The sequence below is a fragment of the Gadus chalcogrammus genome, chromosome 14 (genome assembly GCF_026213295.1).
Source record: "Gadus chalcogrammus isolate NIFS_2021 chromosome 14, NIFS_Gcha_1.0, whole genome shotgun sequence".
Classification (NCBI taxonomy): domain Eukaryota; kingdom Metazoa; phylum Chordata; class Actinopteri; order Gadiformes; family Gadidae; genus Gadus; species Gadus chalcogrammus.
Window position 1 is genome coordinate 10,125,207 of NC_079425.1, and position 19,223 is coordinate 10,144,429.

Consider the following 19,223-nt stretch of genomic DNA (forward strand, 5'->3'; position numbering starts at 1 on the left):
TACTTTGTCTAGGAAGGAAGTGTTTTACAATTTCAGGCTTATGTAAGAGGAACAGGACAATAAGGGGTCGTGGCTCTTATTCATCTATCTATGCTGACCTAAACCTATTTTGTCAACATATTGTACTTGTGTTTAGGCGAGTGCCAGGAAGCTGACATGTTCACGCATGCACGCACGCATGCACGCACGCATGCACGCACGCACGCACGCACGCACGCACGCACGCACACGCGCACGCACACGCACACACGCACACGCGCACGCACACGCACACGCACATGCACACACACACACACACACACAAGCACACATTCGCACACATTCGCACACATGCGCACACATGTGCACACAAGCACACATGCGCACGCACAAACGTTCCCTTGCTTACACAAAAACACACATGCACATGCGTAGATGCATACAGACACAAACACACAAACACAGACATGCAAACAGATGCACGGACACATTATGTTTCAACCTTATACCCAACTCCACTCTATTCATGCAAACTGGGTCATAAAACGTCTTCCAATGGATCAATAGCGCCAAAGATCCTATTTCTCTAGGCCAGGGAGGATCAGGAGAACGTCCACCTAATAGGGAAAGAGGATTCCCAGCCTGTCCATCTCATCAGCCGCAGCTTTAAACCATGTCGCCGGTAGGATTTCAAAGTCTGAGCCAAAAGGGCTTTACCATGCATCTCAATCCAGTTTGCCTTTCAGCTGTAAATCAGTGGTACAGAGTTGTAAACAAACACCTTACGTCCCTACAACAGACCGAAGACCATTCTTCAAGATTTGCCTTCCCCAGTTGCCATGTTGTGTTGTTATGGCCCCGGACCGCATCACCATCCCTCATATGGTGTGTTTGTGTGTAGTGCTCAATTCACATGGGGAATGTTTGTTGTGCTTATTGTGGTGTGTGTGTGTGTGTGTGCGTGTGTGTTGTGTGTTCAGGTAGTGAAAGGCGGACGTCCAGGATACCAAAGATGGCCCCTGTCCATTTAGATATCCCCTTCTCAAACAGCTTCACCAGGGGGGGTGAGTGATGCTGCCGCTTTCTCCTCCTCCGCCACGCCACTCGGACACATTGGGGGTAGACCTCGCCAAAGGACAAGTAGGGGGCACAACAAGTCTTTTCAGAACAAAATGTGAAATCGATACGCAAAAACACGATCTCTCAAGTGATTTGAGGCAGAGTGCACCAGTACGCTGGTCTCAAAGACGCAAACAATACAGTACTGTGCACATACACAGCAAATGTAATATACTAATACAAATCCCTGTCTCATGTATGAGTCTAAACTCTAAAGTTTAGAGCTACTAGCCTGAGTCTTTTTTAATGGACACTCTTGGGGAAATAAGGATATTTTCTACCTACCCGTAGTTGAAGGAGACGCACAGTGCCATTTTCCTTTAATCAACCTATTTAGCCTTTGACCAAATGAGCCGGAGTCAGCGGACGCAGATGAGATTGTCCAGGTTCATCAGTAAAGCAAGGGTAAAATACATCATTCCGTCTTCTCCAAAGTAAAGCTAGTTTAGGGACTTCACTGGTCTCTGTTTACAGCGACTCAAAAAGATAGAAAGAAACATGCAAAGATGCATGTAGACGAAGGATAATCAGAAATCCACATTTTTTTATTGAAAAACATCTCTTCGCAAAATGGAAATCACGTTGTGTGTGTACAGCGCTGTCAGCTCAGTGATTTTTATTGATTTTATTGATGTAGGAAAGAAACGCAATGAAAATTGAATGTGCAAGGACCTTAACCTGCAGACCTATCAAGATAGTGTGGTCTTGAAGGTATGTTTTTTTAGACATAGCAGCGTAAAGAGGGTTCACCCCTAATTCGTGGGGTGTGTTTTTTAGTTTCCTGGACTGTTCTAATGAGAAACTGGAGGATGCATTAATTTGGAAGGCAAAGAACCTGTCCTTCTCTTTCTTACTCTGTTTGATTCTATTAAAATGTATACTAAGTCCTAGCAAACTCCCTCATGTTTGTTTTCTTCCTGGATGCCGGGAATCGTCACCCTCTTATTATCACATTCCATCAACCCCCATCATCAGTGTTGCATGCCACTTCATTCGCTCTACTGGGTTGAAAAACGGACCCCTCGTACTACTTTATCACAAATCACGGGAAATAGGAGTTCCGTCATGACTGGGGAACTCCGATCTGTCTCATCGTTTTGGTCAACAATATTCAACATGGCATTCAATACGCATTCCTATGTCATTGTGTGTTTCCCAATTTTGATTTATTTTTGTTCTCCTTTTATTTTCATGTTACTATCTTTCCTGTCCTCTCCTTCTCTTCCCTTCCCTGTAAACACCCAACCCCTCCCCAGTGCTTGGGTACAGGGATAAACTATTCAATCACTCAAACCCAAAGTCTGCCAGTAAGGGAACAGCCCAAAATCAAGGTATAGTGACACCGGTGCTTCCCCATCGCCGCCTTCTTAACAGTCCATGTCATAACCCATGCTCAACCTTTGTCATTTCACATCTCTTCTTAACAGTCCATGTCATAACCCATGCTCAACCTTTGTCATTTCACATCTCTTCGTAACAGTCCATGTCATAACCCATGCTCAACCTTTGTCATTTCACATCTCTTATTAACAGTCCATGTGATAACCCATGCTCAAAACTTTTTCCCTTTCACTTCTCTAAACGACACATTTATCCTCCAACCTAAATTTGTGCATTCATTGCAACCAATTTCAAGAGCTTTGACGCGCGCGAGCGCACACACAGACACACACACAGACACACACACACAGACACAGACAAACACACACACACACACACACACACACACACACACACTGAGTGCATGCATATGTGTGCAAGTGTGTGAACACTTACATACACGTACGTATGTGTTGAGATTTCAGCAGCGCTGGGCTAATAATGAGTGACTGCTGGTGCTCTGTGTGGAAGCTGTGGTTTAAGCATAGGTTTAGGAGCTCCTTTGTTGTGGCGTCCGTCCTCTCTATTGTTAATATCTTGGCTCATATTGGTGAGGTGATTCACGTTTAGCTGGAACCCAGTTAGCTGGAAGATGGACTCATCTGTCCGGCTGCTAGCCCCTGGGGTTCGCTTGCGTATCTGGTAGATGACCAATATAATTTAATTCAAGTGTGTGTCGGATAGACCAAACATGAGGCTGGCTCAGGTGCTAACGAGGAAAGCAGGGAGAAGTTTTCGCCTCATAGATGAAACTGACTTTTCCTCGACCGATGCGGATTTAGGTGTGTTTCCATTGTAAAATAACAATGATGTGATTTATTTCAATTACCGTAGGTATTATTTGATAAACCATTCATGCAATCAATTATTATAACAATCATTGTAACTTCACCACATATATTTCTAACCGGTACAAAAAACCATCACCAAATAAATGTTTTTTTTTTGTTGTTTTTTTAATTCGTGGCTGAAAATTTATCATCAGGGGGACGGCATTGTCCTCTTTTGTTTTTCTCGTTTAAATTTAAAAATTGTGATGCACAATCAGCTTTAAACCTTTGTATAATTGTATTATGGGTGTAAATTCTAGTTATTGATTGTGTTTTTGGCACATTTTTCTTGCAACTTCTGTAATCCTATGATTGGACGCAAAAATCAAAATGTTATTTCACTTCTTCAGATTTAGCTTTCATTATTTATTTATTTTTTTGCTATCTTTGCTCAGATTATGCAAATACTTGAACCAGACCTAATATTCGGCTGAACAATATACAACAAACAACAAAATATATGGACTTTAGGTCACTGCGATAATGACTGCATGCTATTAATCAAATGTGATAGCCACCAACGATCTCTAACCCTATTGGCTAATCCTGCTAACAAATTCCTATAACCTCTGCTTTCAATATCCCCAGCACCCAACACTTGGTTTTGATGGCCCGAAAGAATGATGGTGTTTACACAATCGCTGGTGCTGCTGATGTGCATGCAGCATGAACTTAGCACGACATGTGTTGTTCATTTGGACCTTGATGCTAAACGAACAACAACAACAGCAGAAATATAAATAACTTGATATTCATGCGTAGCGTGGCTAGACCAAGTGGTGTGAGAGTCTTTCTGTGTTCTGTGCCTACAGGTGTCTGGGCCAGCCTTCGCTCTAGCAGTCGTCCCAGCCAGCTCCAATCGCCGGGTGAGCAGGGTGCCAGGATAGCCGGGAAGGATCTGGCGCCCCCTGCAGGGAGCAGCGGCCTTCAGGCTCAGCTCCTCAAGCAACAGGCGGCATTCTACATCTTCGGAGAGAAGTCTCATCTAAGGGTACGGCAGAGGAAATGGGCGTCTAGAGAGATTTGGGTTTCACGGGATTGGGGATGTTAACATCGTCGGGAGCAGCTTCTTCCACGGTTTTAGTCAAACAGATTTAGTGGTCTTCTTATTTTTGTCAATTATTATTATGTGTCTGAAACATTATATTGTAAGTGGCGGTATTATTATTTCCTTTTAATTGTTTTCTTAGCTAGCCTTGCCGAATCTGAATACAACTTGACGTCAGCGGCACATAACCATACTGACAGTAAAGGAGTTGAAAACCAATAACTCTTAAATTAAATGTTGGGAGATGCTTTTCCTCCACGTCATGTCTATCGCTGTGAACAGTTTTGAGCGATGACCTCCATTTGATTTAAACTTGCACGTGACATAGGTCGCTCAAGAATGACGAGTTGCCTTTTTTCCGTCTGAAGAATTCAACAAGACTGATTGGGTGCTTTGTAGATTCATCATAAACCTCTCATCTTAAGCGACGGCTCTAATCGTTCCTTTTATGACCGCTTTAGACGTCAACATCAGAGATAGCTATTTCCTCAATAGGTCCAGAAGAATAAAATGTATCTACCCCTGCCAAGGTACATTGTCACTCCATGGGAGCCAGCAGCAATACTTAGTTTTGTATCATGTAGTCGGCTATATACATACAACGCATATATCTATGCATTCATCTGTTATAAGTATGTTCAAGTGTTTCCTTTGTCTCCTCACGGCAGGGCCTGAAGATGGACTCGTCGCTGAACTGTGAGCTGGTGCCGGTGGACTTTGCGGACACACGACAGGTGAAGGCGGCGTTCAAGAAGCTGCTTAGGGCGTGCGTTCCCAGCGCCACCTCCTCGGACGCGGAGGACTCCTTCCTCAGAGCCCTGGAGGAGTCTGAGTGGATCTCACAGGTGAGACCTTCCGCACACATAGACGCAGATCCAATTAGTGCATGGACATCGGACATTACTTTGAGAGCACTTTGCTATGAAGGCGTGTGTTGACCGCATACAGCCTCCGGGGCTTTTCCTCGCCCGTGGCAGACGTAGACGATGTTGGCGTGAGAGCTTCGTAAAAAAGAAAGTCCCAGACTGCACTAGGGCTCTGGCTGCTGCTCATCCTGTGTGTGTGTGTGTGTGTGTGTGTGTGTGTGTGTGTGTGTGTGTGTGTGTGTGTGTGTGTGTGTGTGTGTGTGTGTGTGTGTGTGTGTGTGTGTGTGTGTGTGAGACTTTCACACTAAATCCACTATCTGGTTCCCAAGGGAAGTGGACACAGGCCCAGGGCAGCGCAGCCAGTGGGGGGCCTTATCATGCCGGTTATCTGGCTGACCCCCTCGAGCCCCTGCCCTCACGTTAACATTAACAATATGATCTGTGGGAATGCCAAGCCGGGCCTCGCCATCGCACCCCGAAAATAGCACTGAATGCAGACAATAGACTTATTGTTCTGTGTGTGTGTGTGTGTCTGTCTGTCTTTCTGTCGGCCTGTGTGTGTGTGTGTGTGTGTGTGTGTGTGTGTGTGTGTGTGTGGTCCCCCCACAGCTACACAAGATCCTAGAGTTGGCCCTGCTGCTGGTGGATCTGCTGGACACCGGCTCCTCGGTTCTTCTCAGCCTGGAGGACGGCTGGGACATCACCACACAGGTGAGGGCCATACTAAACATACTGATCTCTGTCTGCTGCCCCAAACCGTAGCGCTCACACCACACCCTGTACCCAAACAGGGGCAATTAAAGGACACCACCAGAATCCATGATTGAACCATCGTAAGCGCCTCTCCGGGCAAAACATACGTGTCCATTGTCATTTGTTCGAAGTGACTTTGTTGTAGCGATTCTTCAAAAGAGGTTTTATTTATAACGCTCCCTTGCGTTATAAGTTTTCACACCTGCATCTTTCATTATTTTGATCAAGTCACATCAGTACGGAGCCGGTGACCAAAAACACTGTGCAGTGTGCATCGTCATTCAACTGCTTTACCCATCAGTGTCTCATCACAAAGACCAACATGATACTGCTGTTGATTAAGTTAATGGGTGAGGCACGTTCACGCCTAATTGGCAGAATCGGTACGACAAAGTAAAGGAGAGACGGTTTGATCGCCCAAACGGTACGGCCCTCTGATACTGCGTTGCTGGGTGACATAAGACTCTGAAGAAGGCAGTGGTTCATCTTTGTCCATAAACTGGGGGGTAGGGTCATGGTGTAGTTACTCAGATGCTCCTAACCCCAAATTGACCAGGTTCAATTCCTCTAGTCCAGACTTTAGGAATCCTTAGATTACGTCGATTTACAGTCCAACCCCCTCCCATTTGTCACTCTGGATGATAGCATCTCCCAAATGATTTAGGATTATTGCATATATTTATATTTGTAATAATAAACTGTGCATCAGGATTCTCCGTAATTAGATTATTTGATTGTATGCTATTCACATAGAATTTGACAATATAAATGGCAATTCTCCAACTCTTTAGTTTGGTGTTGCCCTCGCCCACCCCCACTGTGGCAGATGCGGGCCGATTATAATCATAGAAATATTTTGGGATTTGCTTTCAAGGCATGCATGCAAACAAAAGCTTGTTTTGATCCCCGTAAATTGTCTGTATCCATTTCCATGCTTCACGTGGCATATTTCCCATTTTTGCCCAGTGAGCTCATATTTTCCACATATTTTCCACATTGACCTGTTGGGTTGGGAGAGCTGTGTTGCAACAATCATGTGTCCTTTGAACGTGTTTACATGTCGGTATGGCCCCGGGCTGCTGTTTGAAAAGCAGAAGAAGGTCCCCACTGTTCTCTAGGTGATTTTCACATGGAGAACCTAAAGATCTTGCTCCTAGAAGCTGCTGTAACCATGTTACCGTACTCCAGTAGTGTGGCTCCTCCTCCCACCATCTTAAGGTCTTTTCATTCCAATCAGGGCCTTTTTTGTTTGAAAAAATAAAACTAAAAATTAAATTGGTTTAAGAATCCCTTGTGGTACCGATTATGAAATTGAATCAAATTATATTTCATTATGCTAGAATCTTGTTGTTGTTACCCAGGTAATGCACTGTGCATTGCGTGTTGAGAGTTGGTTCTGGGCCTTGGGTTGTTAGTGTTGGAAACACGTCAGCACCAAACACTGGAGCGCACACTGGAAACATTGAGCGATAGCATCCAGTTTGAATCCATCAAGTGAAGCGCTGCTGGCGGAGCGAGCGTAATAAGAACCACACGGTTTTATCATCGGTTATCTCCAGCAGTAATCTGATGATTCCTGTTGTCTCCCATCAACTTGACAGCCCGAGGTTGTGTTCGTGATTGACCCATCAGTGTTTTTTTACGCTGCTTGACGCCGTGTTCTCCCTCCCTCCTCCCTCCTCCATCACCTCCTCCCTGCAGGTGGTGTCTCTGGTGCAGCTGCTCAGCGATCCCTTCTACAGGACTCTGGAGGGCTTCCAGGTGCTGCTGGAGAAAGAGTGGCTCTCCTTCGGCCACAAATTCAGCCAGCGCAGCAACCTGAGCCCCGGCAGCCAGGGCAGCGGCTTCACGCCCATCTTCCTGCAGTTCCTGGACTGTGTCCACCAGGTGAAGCACCTCGCCCTCCCTCCATGCCCCCTGATCCCCATAGTATAGCCCATCAAGCAACCCCTCCGCACCCCTCCTGCGAAGCCCCAATAACCCCCCCGGATCCTCCCACAAATCCCCCTCGCCCCATCCATAGCTCCCCCATGAAATCATTGCATTCCACCATAGTGAAAAAAAGTGAGGCAGAGAGAGAGAGAGAGAGAGAGAGAGAAGGGCGGGGGTTAATTCAGCTGTCATTGTGTGTCCATTTGGTTTTGCTTTTTGCACTCTGTGATCCCCCCGCCTTGGCTCGGTCGTTTTCAACGAGCGAGTGGGCCGAGGCGGGGGGGGGGGGGAAGGGGCCTGAGCCTGTTGCCCAGATGGTGTGTGTGCAGGAACCCAGAGCTCAGCACCCAGCAATGTCTTCAGCATCCCTTTCAATATCTCTCTCTATCGCGTGTTTCCTCTCTAAGTGGAAAATTGGGGTCTGGGGGTGTTTGGAGGGCTCACGGGAGGCTTGGGTGTGCTTTTAAACCTGGGTTTTTTATTAGAGAGAGCGAGGGAGATGGGGAGAGGCTGGGGGGAGAGAGGGAGGATGGAGAGAGAGAGGGGGGGCAGGGGAGGGAGAGAGAGAGAGAGAGAGAGAGGGAGAGGGAGGATGGAGAGAGGCTGGGGGGAGAGAGGGAGGATGGAGAGAGAGAGGGGGGGCAGGGGAGGGAGAGAGAGAGAGGGAGGATGGAGAGAGGCTGGGGGGAGAGAGGGAGGATGGAGAGAGAGGGGGGGGGACAGGGGAGGGAGAGAGAGGGGGAGGATGGAGAGAGAGAGGGAGGATGGAGAGAGGGGGGGGGACAGGGGAGGAAGAGAGAGGGAGGATGGAGAGAGAGAGAGGGAGGATGGAGAGAGAGGGGGGGGGAGGGGAGAGAGAGAGGGAGGATGGAGAGAGAGGGGAGAGAGGGAGGATGGAGAGAGGCTGGGGGGAGAGAGGGAGGATGGAGAGAGAGAGGGGGGGCAGGGGAGAGAGAGAGAGAGAGAGGGAGGATGGAGAGAGGCTGGGGGGAGAGAGGGAGGATGGAGAGAGAGGGGGGGGACAGGGGAGGGAGAGAGAGGGAGAGGATGGAGAGAGAGGGGGGGGACAGGGGAGGGAGAGAGAGAGGGAGGATGGAGAGAGAGAGGGAGGATGGAGAGAGAGAGGGAGGATGGAGAGAGAGGGGGGACAGGGGAGGGAGAGAGAGGGAGGATGGAGAGAGAGAGAGAGAGGGAGGATGGAGAGAGAGAGGGAGGATGGAGAGAGGGGGGGGACAGGGGAGGGAGAGAGAGGGAGGATGGAGAGAGAGAGAGAGAGGGAGGATGGAGAGAGAGAGGGAGGATGGAGAGAGGGGGGGGACAGGGGAGGGAGAGAGAGGGAGGATGGAGAGAGAGAGAGGGAGGATGGAGAGAGAGAGGGAGGATGGAGAGAGGGGGGGGACAGGGGAGGGAGAGAGAGGGAGGATGGAGAGAGAGAGAGGGAGGATGGAGAGAGAGGGGGGGCAGGGGAGGGAGAGAGAGAGGGAGGATGGAGAGAGAGGGGAGAGAGGGCGGCGAGAGGATGGAGAGAGAGAGGGGGGGCAAGGGAGAGAGAGAGAGAGAGAGAGAGAGAGATCGGAGCAACGGGGGGGGGGGGGGGGGGGGTCGAGGGTTGGTGGAAGAGAGTGAGAGAGAGACGGGGGAGTGAGAAGAGGCGGGGGCTGCAATGGCGGGAAAGGGTGAGAGGGGGTACTGCTGACTGTGGAGGCCACGGTGCCGTGGGGTTCGGGTGGCGCTGGGAGTTCACTCCCCAACACTGACATCAACACATAGTTTTGACATTGGTCTCGTCGAAGGCGACGCCCCTGGCTGCTGAGGACGCCTGGCCCGCGGCCGAGGGGTTCTGGACAACCATAGCCCGGAGGGGGGGGGCGATCCTGCTCTGAAAATAGAAGTACTTCATCTCTGAACCAGCTGTTGTTTTTGCCAATGGACCCAGGTGGCCCCCGAGCAGCCAGTGGTCTCCCCTCGGGACGGACATAATAGTTCTGGAGCCGTTTCTTTAGAGGCATGATGTCACCCCCCCCCCCCCCCTCCCCCCCCCTTCCCCTCCCGCACCCCGCCCTGTGTGCTGGCCGCAGCGGCAGTACTTTCCTGCTTCTAATTGGGCCCCGTCTTTGGAGATTTATGCACAAGTCGCCATTGTAGCCACAGTGCACGGGATGAGCTCAGTCCAATCTCTGATGAGTAACCCCCCCCCCCCGCCGCCGCCCCCACACACACACCCCTCCCTCGGTCTTTCTCTGTGCAAGTCACCGTCGTGGCCACGGTGCATGGGATGAGCTCAGTGTGATATCTTGATGAGTAACCCCCCACCCCCCCCCCCCCCCCCCCCCCCCTGTTGTTCTCTGTTCCAGCTTTTGGACCAGCATCCTCTGGAGTTTGAGTTCAATCAGCAGTATGTGAAGTTCCTGGCGTACCATCACATCTCCAACCGGTTCAAGAACTTCCTGCTGGACTCTGACTACGAGCGCCTAGAGCACGGTCAGTGAGCTGTGCTAAGGCCAAGGCCCGGGGCTTTGGGAGGTTATGTGGCTTAGATAGCAATCACAAAACATAGCTTTCGTCTTCCAAACTATCCGGAGAGCCGTTTTACCTCTCTTGCAAGTCTGTTATCTATAATCTAATCATAATGAATACATTTGTTGTAATACTTTGGAGTCATATCATTTAAGTTGACTTTCTTGTTCACTGGGAGCGATGGAGAAAGAGTTATTAGTCAAGCTATGCCCCCAACGGAGCATTACCTTGGCTAGAGATAGCCATGGCACCTCTAGACCATGAAGTAGAGAGAACCACAATCTCTCTTCACCAAATGACTTCACAGTCGCTTGGCTATTACCTCGGCCAATCAAGGAAGGGTAATTGCATTTGCCTATGTTTTCCTTAGAAATTGTTCACTCCTGCAGGATTGCGTTCAGAGATAATGGCGCTTATCTCGTGCTTTTCCAAACGCTGGTTGCTCCAAGCACGTTACTATAAGTGACTCACAGTCTGCCACTAACACACACACGATCGTCCACCCGTCGGCAGAGAGTCACCACCATGCAAAGTGACCACCATGTTTGCTTTCCAGGGGCCTTTGCATAGTGGTGACTTTGCATGGTGGTGACTCAAGCAGGCCAGCCTGTTTGACCACCCCGGGTACCATGGCCTCCCCAATCCGATGACTAACTCCTCCTCGTCCACAGGCACGCTGTTCGAGGACAAGGGGGATAAGCAGGCCAGGAGGGGCGTGTGCATCTGGGAGTGGATCAACCGAATGCACAGGAAGAGCCCCGTCTTCTTCAATTATATGTACCGGCCCAGTGAGACTGAGGTGAGGGCTTGTGTGTGTGTGTGTGTGTGTGTGTGTGTGCGTGTGCGTGTGTGTGCGTGTGCTTTGTCAGACTGTTTGGTCTGCCTGCTTTAGGTTTTAGCAGAAGAGCGCTTGGCTGCTAATATGGACTTTCCAGTTAGTCTGTTTTTCGATATCTAGATCCGGAGCTCATCGAAGCTCTTTAAAATCTCGTGTTATGACCCATGAATGTTCCCTCTTTTATTTAAAAGTTATTTAAAAGCAGTTTGGTAGTTTAATGATCTTCCATTTCCAATAAACAAGGGTAATTCATGCCATCTGCTTGAAAGGATGAAGGGGGCTCTTGTTTTGATAATGCCCCCCTTCAGGAACATCAAAGTCAGGGGAATGAGTCCCATGAAACCGAAAGTGTGTGTGTGTGTGTGTGTGTGTGTGTGTGTGTGTGTGTGTGTGTGTGTGTGTGTGTGTGTGTGTGTGTGTGTGTGTGTGTGTGTGTGTGTGTGTGTGTGTGTGTGTGTGTGTGGTGCATGTGCGAATGTGTGACCTTGTATAATGACCTTTTTCTGAATAATTCTCTGGATGGCCTGCAACAGCGCATCCCCATTGCTGAATCAAAACAAGCGTGTGTGTGTGTCTAATAGGGATGTTGTTTGCGCCAGGAAGGCCCAGTCGTGCTGATGGCTTGCCCACTGGCCAATAATACCCTGTCTGTATCCATATTTCACGGTGTATAAATCGTCATAGGCGCAGCAATAACAGGACCTAATGTTTGCACTGCTCACACTGTGTTGTGATTTAGCATGCAGAGGAATGTCTAATGTTGACCACATTCTTTCCCACTGGCCCTAAAGATTTGGCAATGGTCGGACAACCTACTTATTTTTATTCACAAGAGGCAGACAGTTTTATCACACCACTTGACCCTTGGTCAACCCATGAGCCATAGTTAGCTCTTTGAGCTATTTTCATTGGTGGTGCGTCTTCAATTGCTTTGGCCGTTTACCATTAATAGTACTTCATATTGATAGATTATCGTGTTCCGTCTGCTTATTGCTATTCTATTTCAAGGTTATTTTGTTTTCGGTGTGTGAAAATGTTTGATTCGCTGTGCGTGTGTTTGCTTGCTGCAGGTGTGTGTGCACTCGCTGTGTATGTGTGTGCGGGTGCATGTGCGTGTCCTGTCTCTTAAACGTTCCCCCTTCCCGCCCTGCAGCCCACCCTGAAGCCGGTCATCATCAACATCCCCAGCCTGGCCAAGTGGGACTTCTTCACGGACGAGACGCTGTCCACCGGGCCGGCCTACGACTGCAGGATGATGGCGTCGCGGGGGGACGGGGGCGACGAGGCGGACACCATCTCCACCAGCAGGAGGCGCATCGTGTGGCCCTGCTACAGCAGCGTGAGCCGCGCCCAGCCCGACGCCATCACCCAGCTGCTGGCGGTAAGCACCGAGCCGGGGCTCTCTGCTCTTGATGTGGGTGGCTTTGTCTTGTTTCCCTCCGCAGGGTCTAACATGGAATAATTCAAATGGTTTCTGTGTGTGTGTGTGTGTGTGTGTGTGTGTGTGTGTGTGTGTGTGTGTGTGTGTGTGTGTGTGTGTGTGTGTGTGTGTGTGTGTGTGTGTGTGTGTGTGTGCAGGACATAGAGAGGCTAGAGGGCGAGCTGCACCAGTCCCCAGAGAGGTGGCACACTACGTTGGAGCAGGTCCGTGCCAGTGTCCAGGAAGACCTCAAGCAAGAAGGAAACGTAAGCGTCTGCATACCAACACTTGCAGATGCACAATTTTTTTACCTAATTACCAATCACCCATCAAAAGCTCCTTCATCTCTCCAGTTCGTCGTTGATTCTCATTTAGACAAAAAACGAGTGCAGTGTTTTTGGTGCGTCCATTCACCGCCGTTTCGCGGTGGGGCTGTTAATAGAGTTCCCCCCCATCTTGTTATACTACACCGTTGTACTGTTGGCGGTAGTAACGCACTAATAATCCCAGCATGCTGTGTGACGAGAACTGTGCATCCAAACCTTTCCCCGCCAGACGCTGATATCCCATTGTCCTCGTAACTGCCACCGAGTGTGAAGTCGATCGGTTGTCCAGAGACATATGGACTCCTCTAATTAAAGTTGGATCTGTATTCAGTTGATCTTTTCACTAATCGTTTAAACGGTGTGCCTGTCTTTGTGTGTCTTTGTCTCTGTATCTGCCTGCCTGTATGTCTGCGTCTGCCTTTGTATACCTGTCTGTGTGTGTGTGTGTGTGTGTGTGTGTGTGTGTGTGTGTGTGTGTGTGTGTGTGTGTGTGTGTGTGTGTGTGTGTGTGTGTGTGTGTGTGTGTGTGTGTGTGTGTGTGTGTGTGTGTCTTTGTGTGTGTGTGTGTGTGTGTGTGTGTGTGTGTGTGTGTGTGTGTGTGTGTGTGTGTGTGTGTGTGTGTGTGTGTGTGTGTCTTTGTCTCTCTGTGTGTGTGTGTGTGTGTGTGTGTGTGTGTGTGTTTATGTCCCTGTGGGGTCCTCCAGCTCCGGAAGCAGTCCCTGTCCCTCTCGGGGCTGATCCCCACCTCCGGCCTGCAGGCGTTCCAGCGGCGCTCCATGATGCACCTCCCGGACAGCGGGCTGGGGGAGGACCGCAGCGCCGTCACCCCCAACGGGGTCAACCGCCGCGCCGCCACGCTCTACCACCAGTTCACCCCCAAGAACGACGAGAACAGGTGGGGACCCGTCGGGGGGGGGGCGGCGGTTCGGCCGAGCCCTGGTGATGACCGGAGGAATAGGAGCCACTACTGGGCGGCGGTAGCTCAGGACGTGGAGGGTTGGCTGGCACCCGCAAGGTGTCGAGGTTAGGTGTCCCTGAACAAGGCACCCGACCCTAACTGCTCCCGACGAGCTGGTTGGCGCCTTGCATGGCTGACGCCGCCGTCGATGTGTGAATGTGTTCATGAATGGGTGAATGTTAGGCAATATTGTAAAGCGCTTTGGGTAAAAGGGCTATAAAAGTGCTATGTAAATGCAGTCCATTTACCATTTTCCTTTTACTTTTGGGGAAACATGCCTAAAGACAATGTTTTTTTAACGTGATTTTCTGTGCATTGTAAAGAATTGGGAGTTCTGTTGTATACTACTGCTACTGCTAGTCCTTTGAGGCACGTTGCTATTTAGACCTTCTAATTGAAGCGTTGTCGTGTACAAAGTTCGAAGAGACTCCTGGAGGTAAATGACACGTTACCTCCTGTAACGCTACAGAACATAAAACTTAAAAACTTCTTGGTGGTTTGTTCTCCTGAAATTCTCGCTGACATTTAGAGTCGGAATGCATGAAGAACTAGGCCCAGACCGACGAGTCCTGAGTGCTGTGGCTCACTCTGTGTCCCTCCTCCCAGGTCCTACGAGGGGATCCTGTACAAGCGCGGAGCCCTCCTCAAGGGATGGAAACCGCGCTGGTTTGTGTTGGACGTCACAAAGCATCAAGTGAGTGACACGGATAACACACCGTTTCACCGCCTCAAAGGCCACGCTGTCCTCCATCAGCTGACCTGAGAGTGCCTGTGTGTGTGTGTGTGCGTGTGTGTGTGTGTGTGTGTGTGTGTGTGTGTGTGTGTGTCCTTACAGTTGCGATACTACGACACCGGGGAGGACACTAACTGCAGAGGACACATCGACCTGGCCGAGGTGGAGTCGGTGGTGATCGCCGCCCCCACCATCGGAGCTCCCAAACATATCAGCGAAAAGGCCTTCTTTGACGTAAGTCCCCCCCCCCCTCCCTGTGTGCACGGTTCAGTGCCGGCCATTAGGGCTGGTTCCTCCTGACGAGACATTGCAAAGAACACCGCCGTTTTTAGTAGCACAGGAGCATTTGAATGGTCGTTACTTTGTCTGTAGTCCCGTTTATCTTTTGGGGTTATTGTTCGGTGATGAATAGTTTCTTTCTTGATACGGGACGACATGATTGTGTTTGAAACGGCCAAGGTGTTGCTCAAGTGAGATGTTGCCAAACAAAGTTTGCCTAGATGACTATATATTTACAGTTTCTCCCCATGAGGCCTCTCAATACTGTGCAGTATTGGATTCATTCTGATGTACAAGCCCTCAAGCCCTGTATGTGTGTGTGTGTTTGTGTGTGTGTGTGTGTGTGTGTGTGTGTGTGTGTGTGTGTGTGTGTGTGTGTGTGAGTGTGTGCGTGCGTGCCGGTGCGTGCGTAAATCGCATACGAAAAATGCAAGGTATATAAATATGTGTCCTGTGCCTGGTTTGTCTCTCCTGCAGCTGAAGACCAGCAAGAGAGTTTACAACTTCTGCGCCTCGGACGCTCCCACCGCTCTGGTCTGGATGGACAAAATCCAGAGCTGCATCTCCGACGCCTGACGGGTGCACACACCCAGAACCACGTGGCCTGATGGGTGCACACACCCAGAACCACGTGGCCTGACGGCTTCGTCACGGCAGGGTCCTCGCCGACAAAAGGTCTCCCGCGCCCCCCAAAGGTGCTTTCATCTTTTTTAATTTTTTTTATCTCACAAAAGAGACACAGCTTCGGCTTATCTTAGCTTAGCTGTCAACCACGGGGACCACAAGTGAACCAAGTGCCTGGTGTGGGGAGGACGTGGGTGTTACTGCGCCCCCCCCCCCCCCCCCCCTAATCCGCCTGTTTCAAGGCAGCCTGCTGGGGCTGTCATCGCTATATTTATCTGCTTGAGTGTTGGAGTTGGCCAACGCCACCGCCCCCCCCCCCCCCCCCCCCCCCATTGGTCTCTGCTTGCTGTCAACCCCCCCCCCCCACCGGGCCCGTAACCAAATAGACTACGCAGACTACGTGAGGAGAAGCGAGTTATGATAAGCTAATATGTTTGAGGGTTTACACTACCAAAATAAAGGTTGCCCTGTGCAACGTGGCTAATAGATGGAAAGCAATACAATATCACTGGCCGTCACAAACTGTGGTTAGGTCTATGGATTTAAGACTATTAGATTAAAGGAAGAGAATTGTAGATTGAAAGCCTACGAGAGAATTTATATCAGATATTTTAGTATGAGGAAAGAACAGTTATTGCTGCTCGAGTCAAAGTATGATCCGCCAAAACTCAGAGATTTTCATGCACAACGAGGCAATCTAATTGCACTCAGCTCTAAAATATGCACTCCTTATCCGTTTTGAACAGACGCAGACAGAAAGACAAAAGATTACTTTATATTGTACAGACGACATTTACTCTTACAAGAGCTCAGAGGAGAAAGAATTTGCACAGTAAAGTTCAAACAGTTACCTGAATTTTTCTTATTTAAATAAGTGTTTTCTCCCTTTGGGTTTAACGTTGTTAATGTTTTCTGACACATGGATAACACATTTGTTCCTTGAAATGTAAATTATTCTTTTTTTTTTTATTAAAAAATGTAACTCCTTTTCAAGTGTTGTGGATTAGTCTTTAATGTAAATAATCATTTGACATTTCATTTTTACCAGTGCGTCGATGTGTATCCTTTTCTTAATCTTAATCCATGCCGTGACCAGTCCGCAGTCAAACTTTTATAATGTGTTATTTGTACAAATACCTGAGTAGCCTGTTTCTTTGTGTTATAAAAAAAATGAAGGAGATACAACTGTATTTCTCCATTCGTCAGACTTTCTCTGTGTCTTTTAAGGGCTTTTTAAACGGGGGGGTGAACTGATTGGTGAGGCTGTGGCGTATTTTTTATCAGTTTTTTGTCTGTGCATCAATACTGTTTCTTAAAAAAAAAAGCAAAAAATGAACTACCAAGTCATACGAGTAGCCTTTGTGTATTACTGTATCTTTGTACCTTTTGTGTTGTGTTGTGTCACTAACTTCTCTTGGAAATAAACTACTTGAAAGTACTTGAAACAACACCCAGGGTCATTTATGTGCTGATTTTTGTCTTTCTGTATATCATTAAAATAGATGAATTATTCATCCACACAATGTAACACTTAACATTTGAGATTGGACAACCTTTATTGTTTTCCATTCATCACACAGCATCACTGAATTACCGCTGTATCCACTACATTCAGACAAAAACCACGCGCCAAAGATCGATTTCCGTATAAATATTGAGGCTAGGTTGGCTAAGGCTTCGTTGGCATGTATCATGAAGTTCACCACATGATACATCAGAATGCCCAAATCAAGTTTCCTGACATTTATTAAAAATCTCTTCATTCTTAAAGTCTTTCAATAAAGGGTAAGCGGAGACTGGAGCAACGCTGGGTCTAGCAGAGACAGACGCGGCTTCAGCCTGTGTTTAGGATCGGGCATGTCTCATCTGCAGACGTTTCCTGGGCGGGATACCCAAGCTGGGCTGGATTTTGCCAGCTTGACTGGGAAAACAAAGGAGCGTTGTCCAACGAAGGTTTGGAGTAGGGAGCGTTTTATAGCCCGTACAGCATCTTGATCGTAGAGCAGGTGCAATGAGCTGCCCTCGGCTCACATCTGGCCTGTGCATAAAGCCATATTTAGCCTCCCCAGTTGGTTACATGGATTAGCTCTTCAACCTGTTGGCTCTCACATAGCATTTCCAGGAAGATGAGGGACACATTTTGGCAATTTCAGGGTCATTTCATTGTGTTTTTTTTCTTTGATTTGTTTTCTTTTGTACACTATTAACTTAACCATCTTTGAAATGCAGATTTATAAACTGAAACTATTTCCGTGACTTATTATGTTGCACTAAGCAGCACATGCACGCATATATTGTTTATTAACGAGGAGGTTATGTTTCCCACAAGAGTCCCCGTGAACCAAAGTTGAAGGAAGAATGTTGTTTCTTTTTCTTAACACATTTTTTTAAGTTTGACATTTATGGGGGATTTGGTCGGCTACATGTACTAATGCAAGGTGACCCTCAAGCTATTCCTATCCCTTACACATTGCTATAATAATGACAGGCCCATGTGCATCACAAATGCTAATTCTCATCAGGTCTCACTGAAGGTGTTGGTAATGTTGTAAACATGTTGCAGCTGTTGACACATTGTGAAAGAATTACTGACGTATAAACAATTTTAAAGTAACACATAACTGAATGCATTACTAATGTTATAGTAAAACAGGACTGAAGGCATTAATAATTTTATTGTAACACAGAACTGAAGGCATTACTAATGTTGTAGTAACACAGAACTTAAGGCATTACTAATGTTATAGTAACATAAAGCTGAATGCATTACTAATGTTATAGTAACACAAAGCTGAATGCATTACTAATGTTATAGTAACACAAAGCTGAATGCATTACTAATGTTATAGTAACACAAAGCTGAATGCATTACTAATGTTATAGTAACAAAAAGCTGAATGCATTACTAATGTTATAGTTACATAAAGCTGAATGCATTACTAATGTTATAGTAACACAAAGCTGAATGCATTACTAATGTTATAGTAACACAAAGCTGAATGCATTACTAATGTTATAGTAACACAAAGCTGAATGCATTACTAATGTTATAGTAACACAAAGCTGAATGCATTACTAATGTTATAGTAACACAAAGCTGAATGCATTACTAATGTTATAGTAACACAAAGCTGAATGCATTACTAATGTTATAGTAACACAAAGCTGAATGCATTACTAATGTTATAGTAACACAAAGCTGAATGCATTACTAATGTTATAGTAACACAAAGCTGAATGCATTACTAATGTTATAGTAACACAAAGCTGAATGCATTACTAATGTTATAGTAACACAAAGCTGAATGCATTACTAATGTTATAGTAACACAAAGCTGAATGCATTACTAATGTTATAGTAACACAAAGCTGAATGCATTACTAATGTTATAGTAACACAAAGCTGAATGCATTACTAATGTTATAGTAACACAAAGCTGAGTGCATTACTAATGTTATAGTAACACAAAGCTGAATGCATTACTAATGTTATAGTAACACAAAGCTGAATGCATTACTAATGTTATAGTAACACAAAGCTGAATGCATTACTAATGTTATAGTAACACAAAGCTGAATGCATTACTAATGTTATAGTAACACAAAGCTGAATGCATTACT

The 19,223-nt window shown here is 47.4% G+C and overlaps 1 protein-coding gene across 1 annotated transcript in view; it reads left to right on the plus strand.

The window, feature by feature from the left end:
* sbf2 (SET binding factor 2) overlaps positions 1-15,883 on the plus strand; it is a 51,479-nt gene extending 35,596 nt beyond the window's left edge. The window contains exons 21-34 of the mRNA XM_056608072.1: positions 960-1,043; positions 2,355-2,429; positions 4,121-4,299; positions 5,025-5,201; positions 5,832-5,933; positions 7,677-7,862; positions 10,262-10,388; positions 11,096-11,223; positions 12,416-12,643; positions 12,841-12,948; positions 13,713-13,903; positions 14,573-14,660; positions 14,802-14,933; positions 15,456-15,883. Of these exons, the coding sequence (XP_056464047.1) occupies positions 960-1,043; positions 2,355-2,429; positions 4,121-4,299; positions 5,025-5,201; positions 5,832-5,933; positions 7,677-7,862; positions 10,262-10,388; positions 11,096-11,223; positions 12,416-12,643; positions 12,841-12,948; positions 13,713-13,903; positions 14,573-14,660; positions 14,802-14,933; positions 15,456-15,554 (1,904 nt within the window). The 3' untranslated portion in view covers positions 15,555-15,883. The remainder of the gene's footprint in view (positions 1-959; positions 1,044-2,354; positions 2,430-4,120; positions 4,300-5,024; positions 5,202-5,831; positions 5,934-7,676; positions 7,863-10,261; positions 10,389-11,095; positions 11,224-12,415; positions 12,644-12,840; positions 12,949-13,712; positions 13,904-14,572; positions 14,661-14,801; positions 14,934-15,455) is intronic.
* The last annotated feature ends 3,340 nt before the right edge of the window (positions 15,884-19,223 follow it).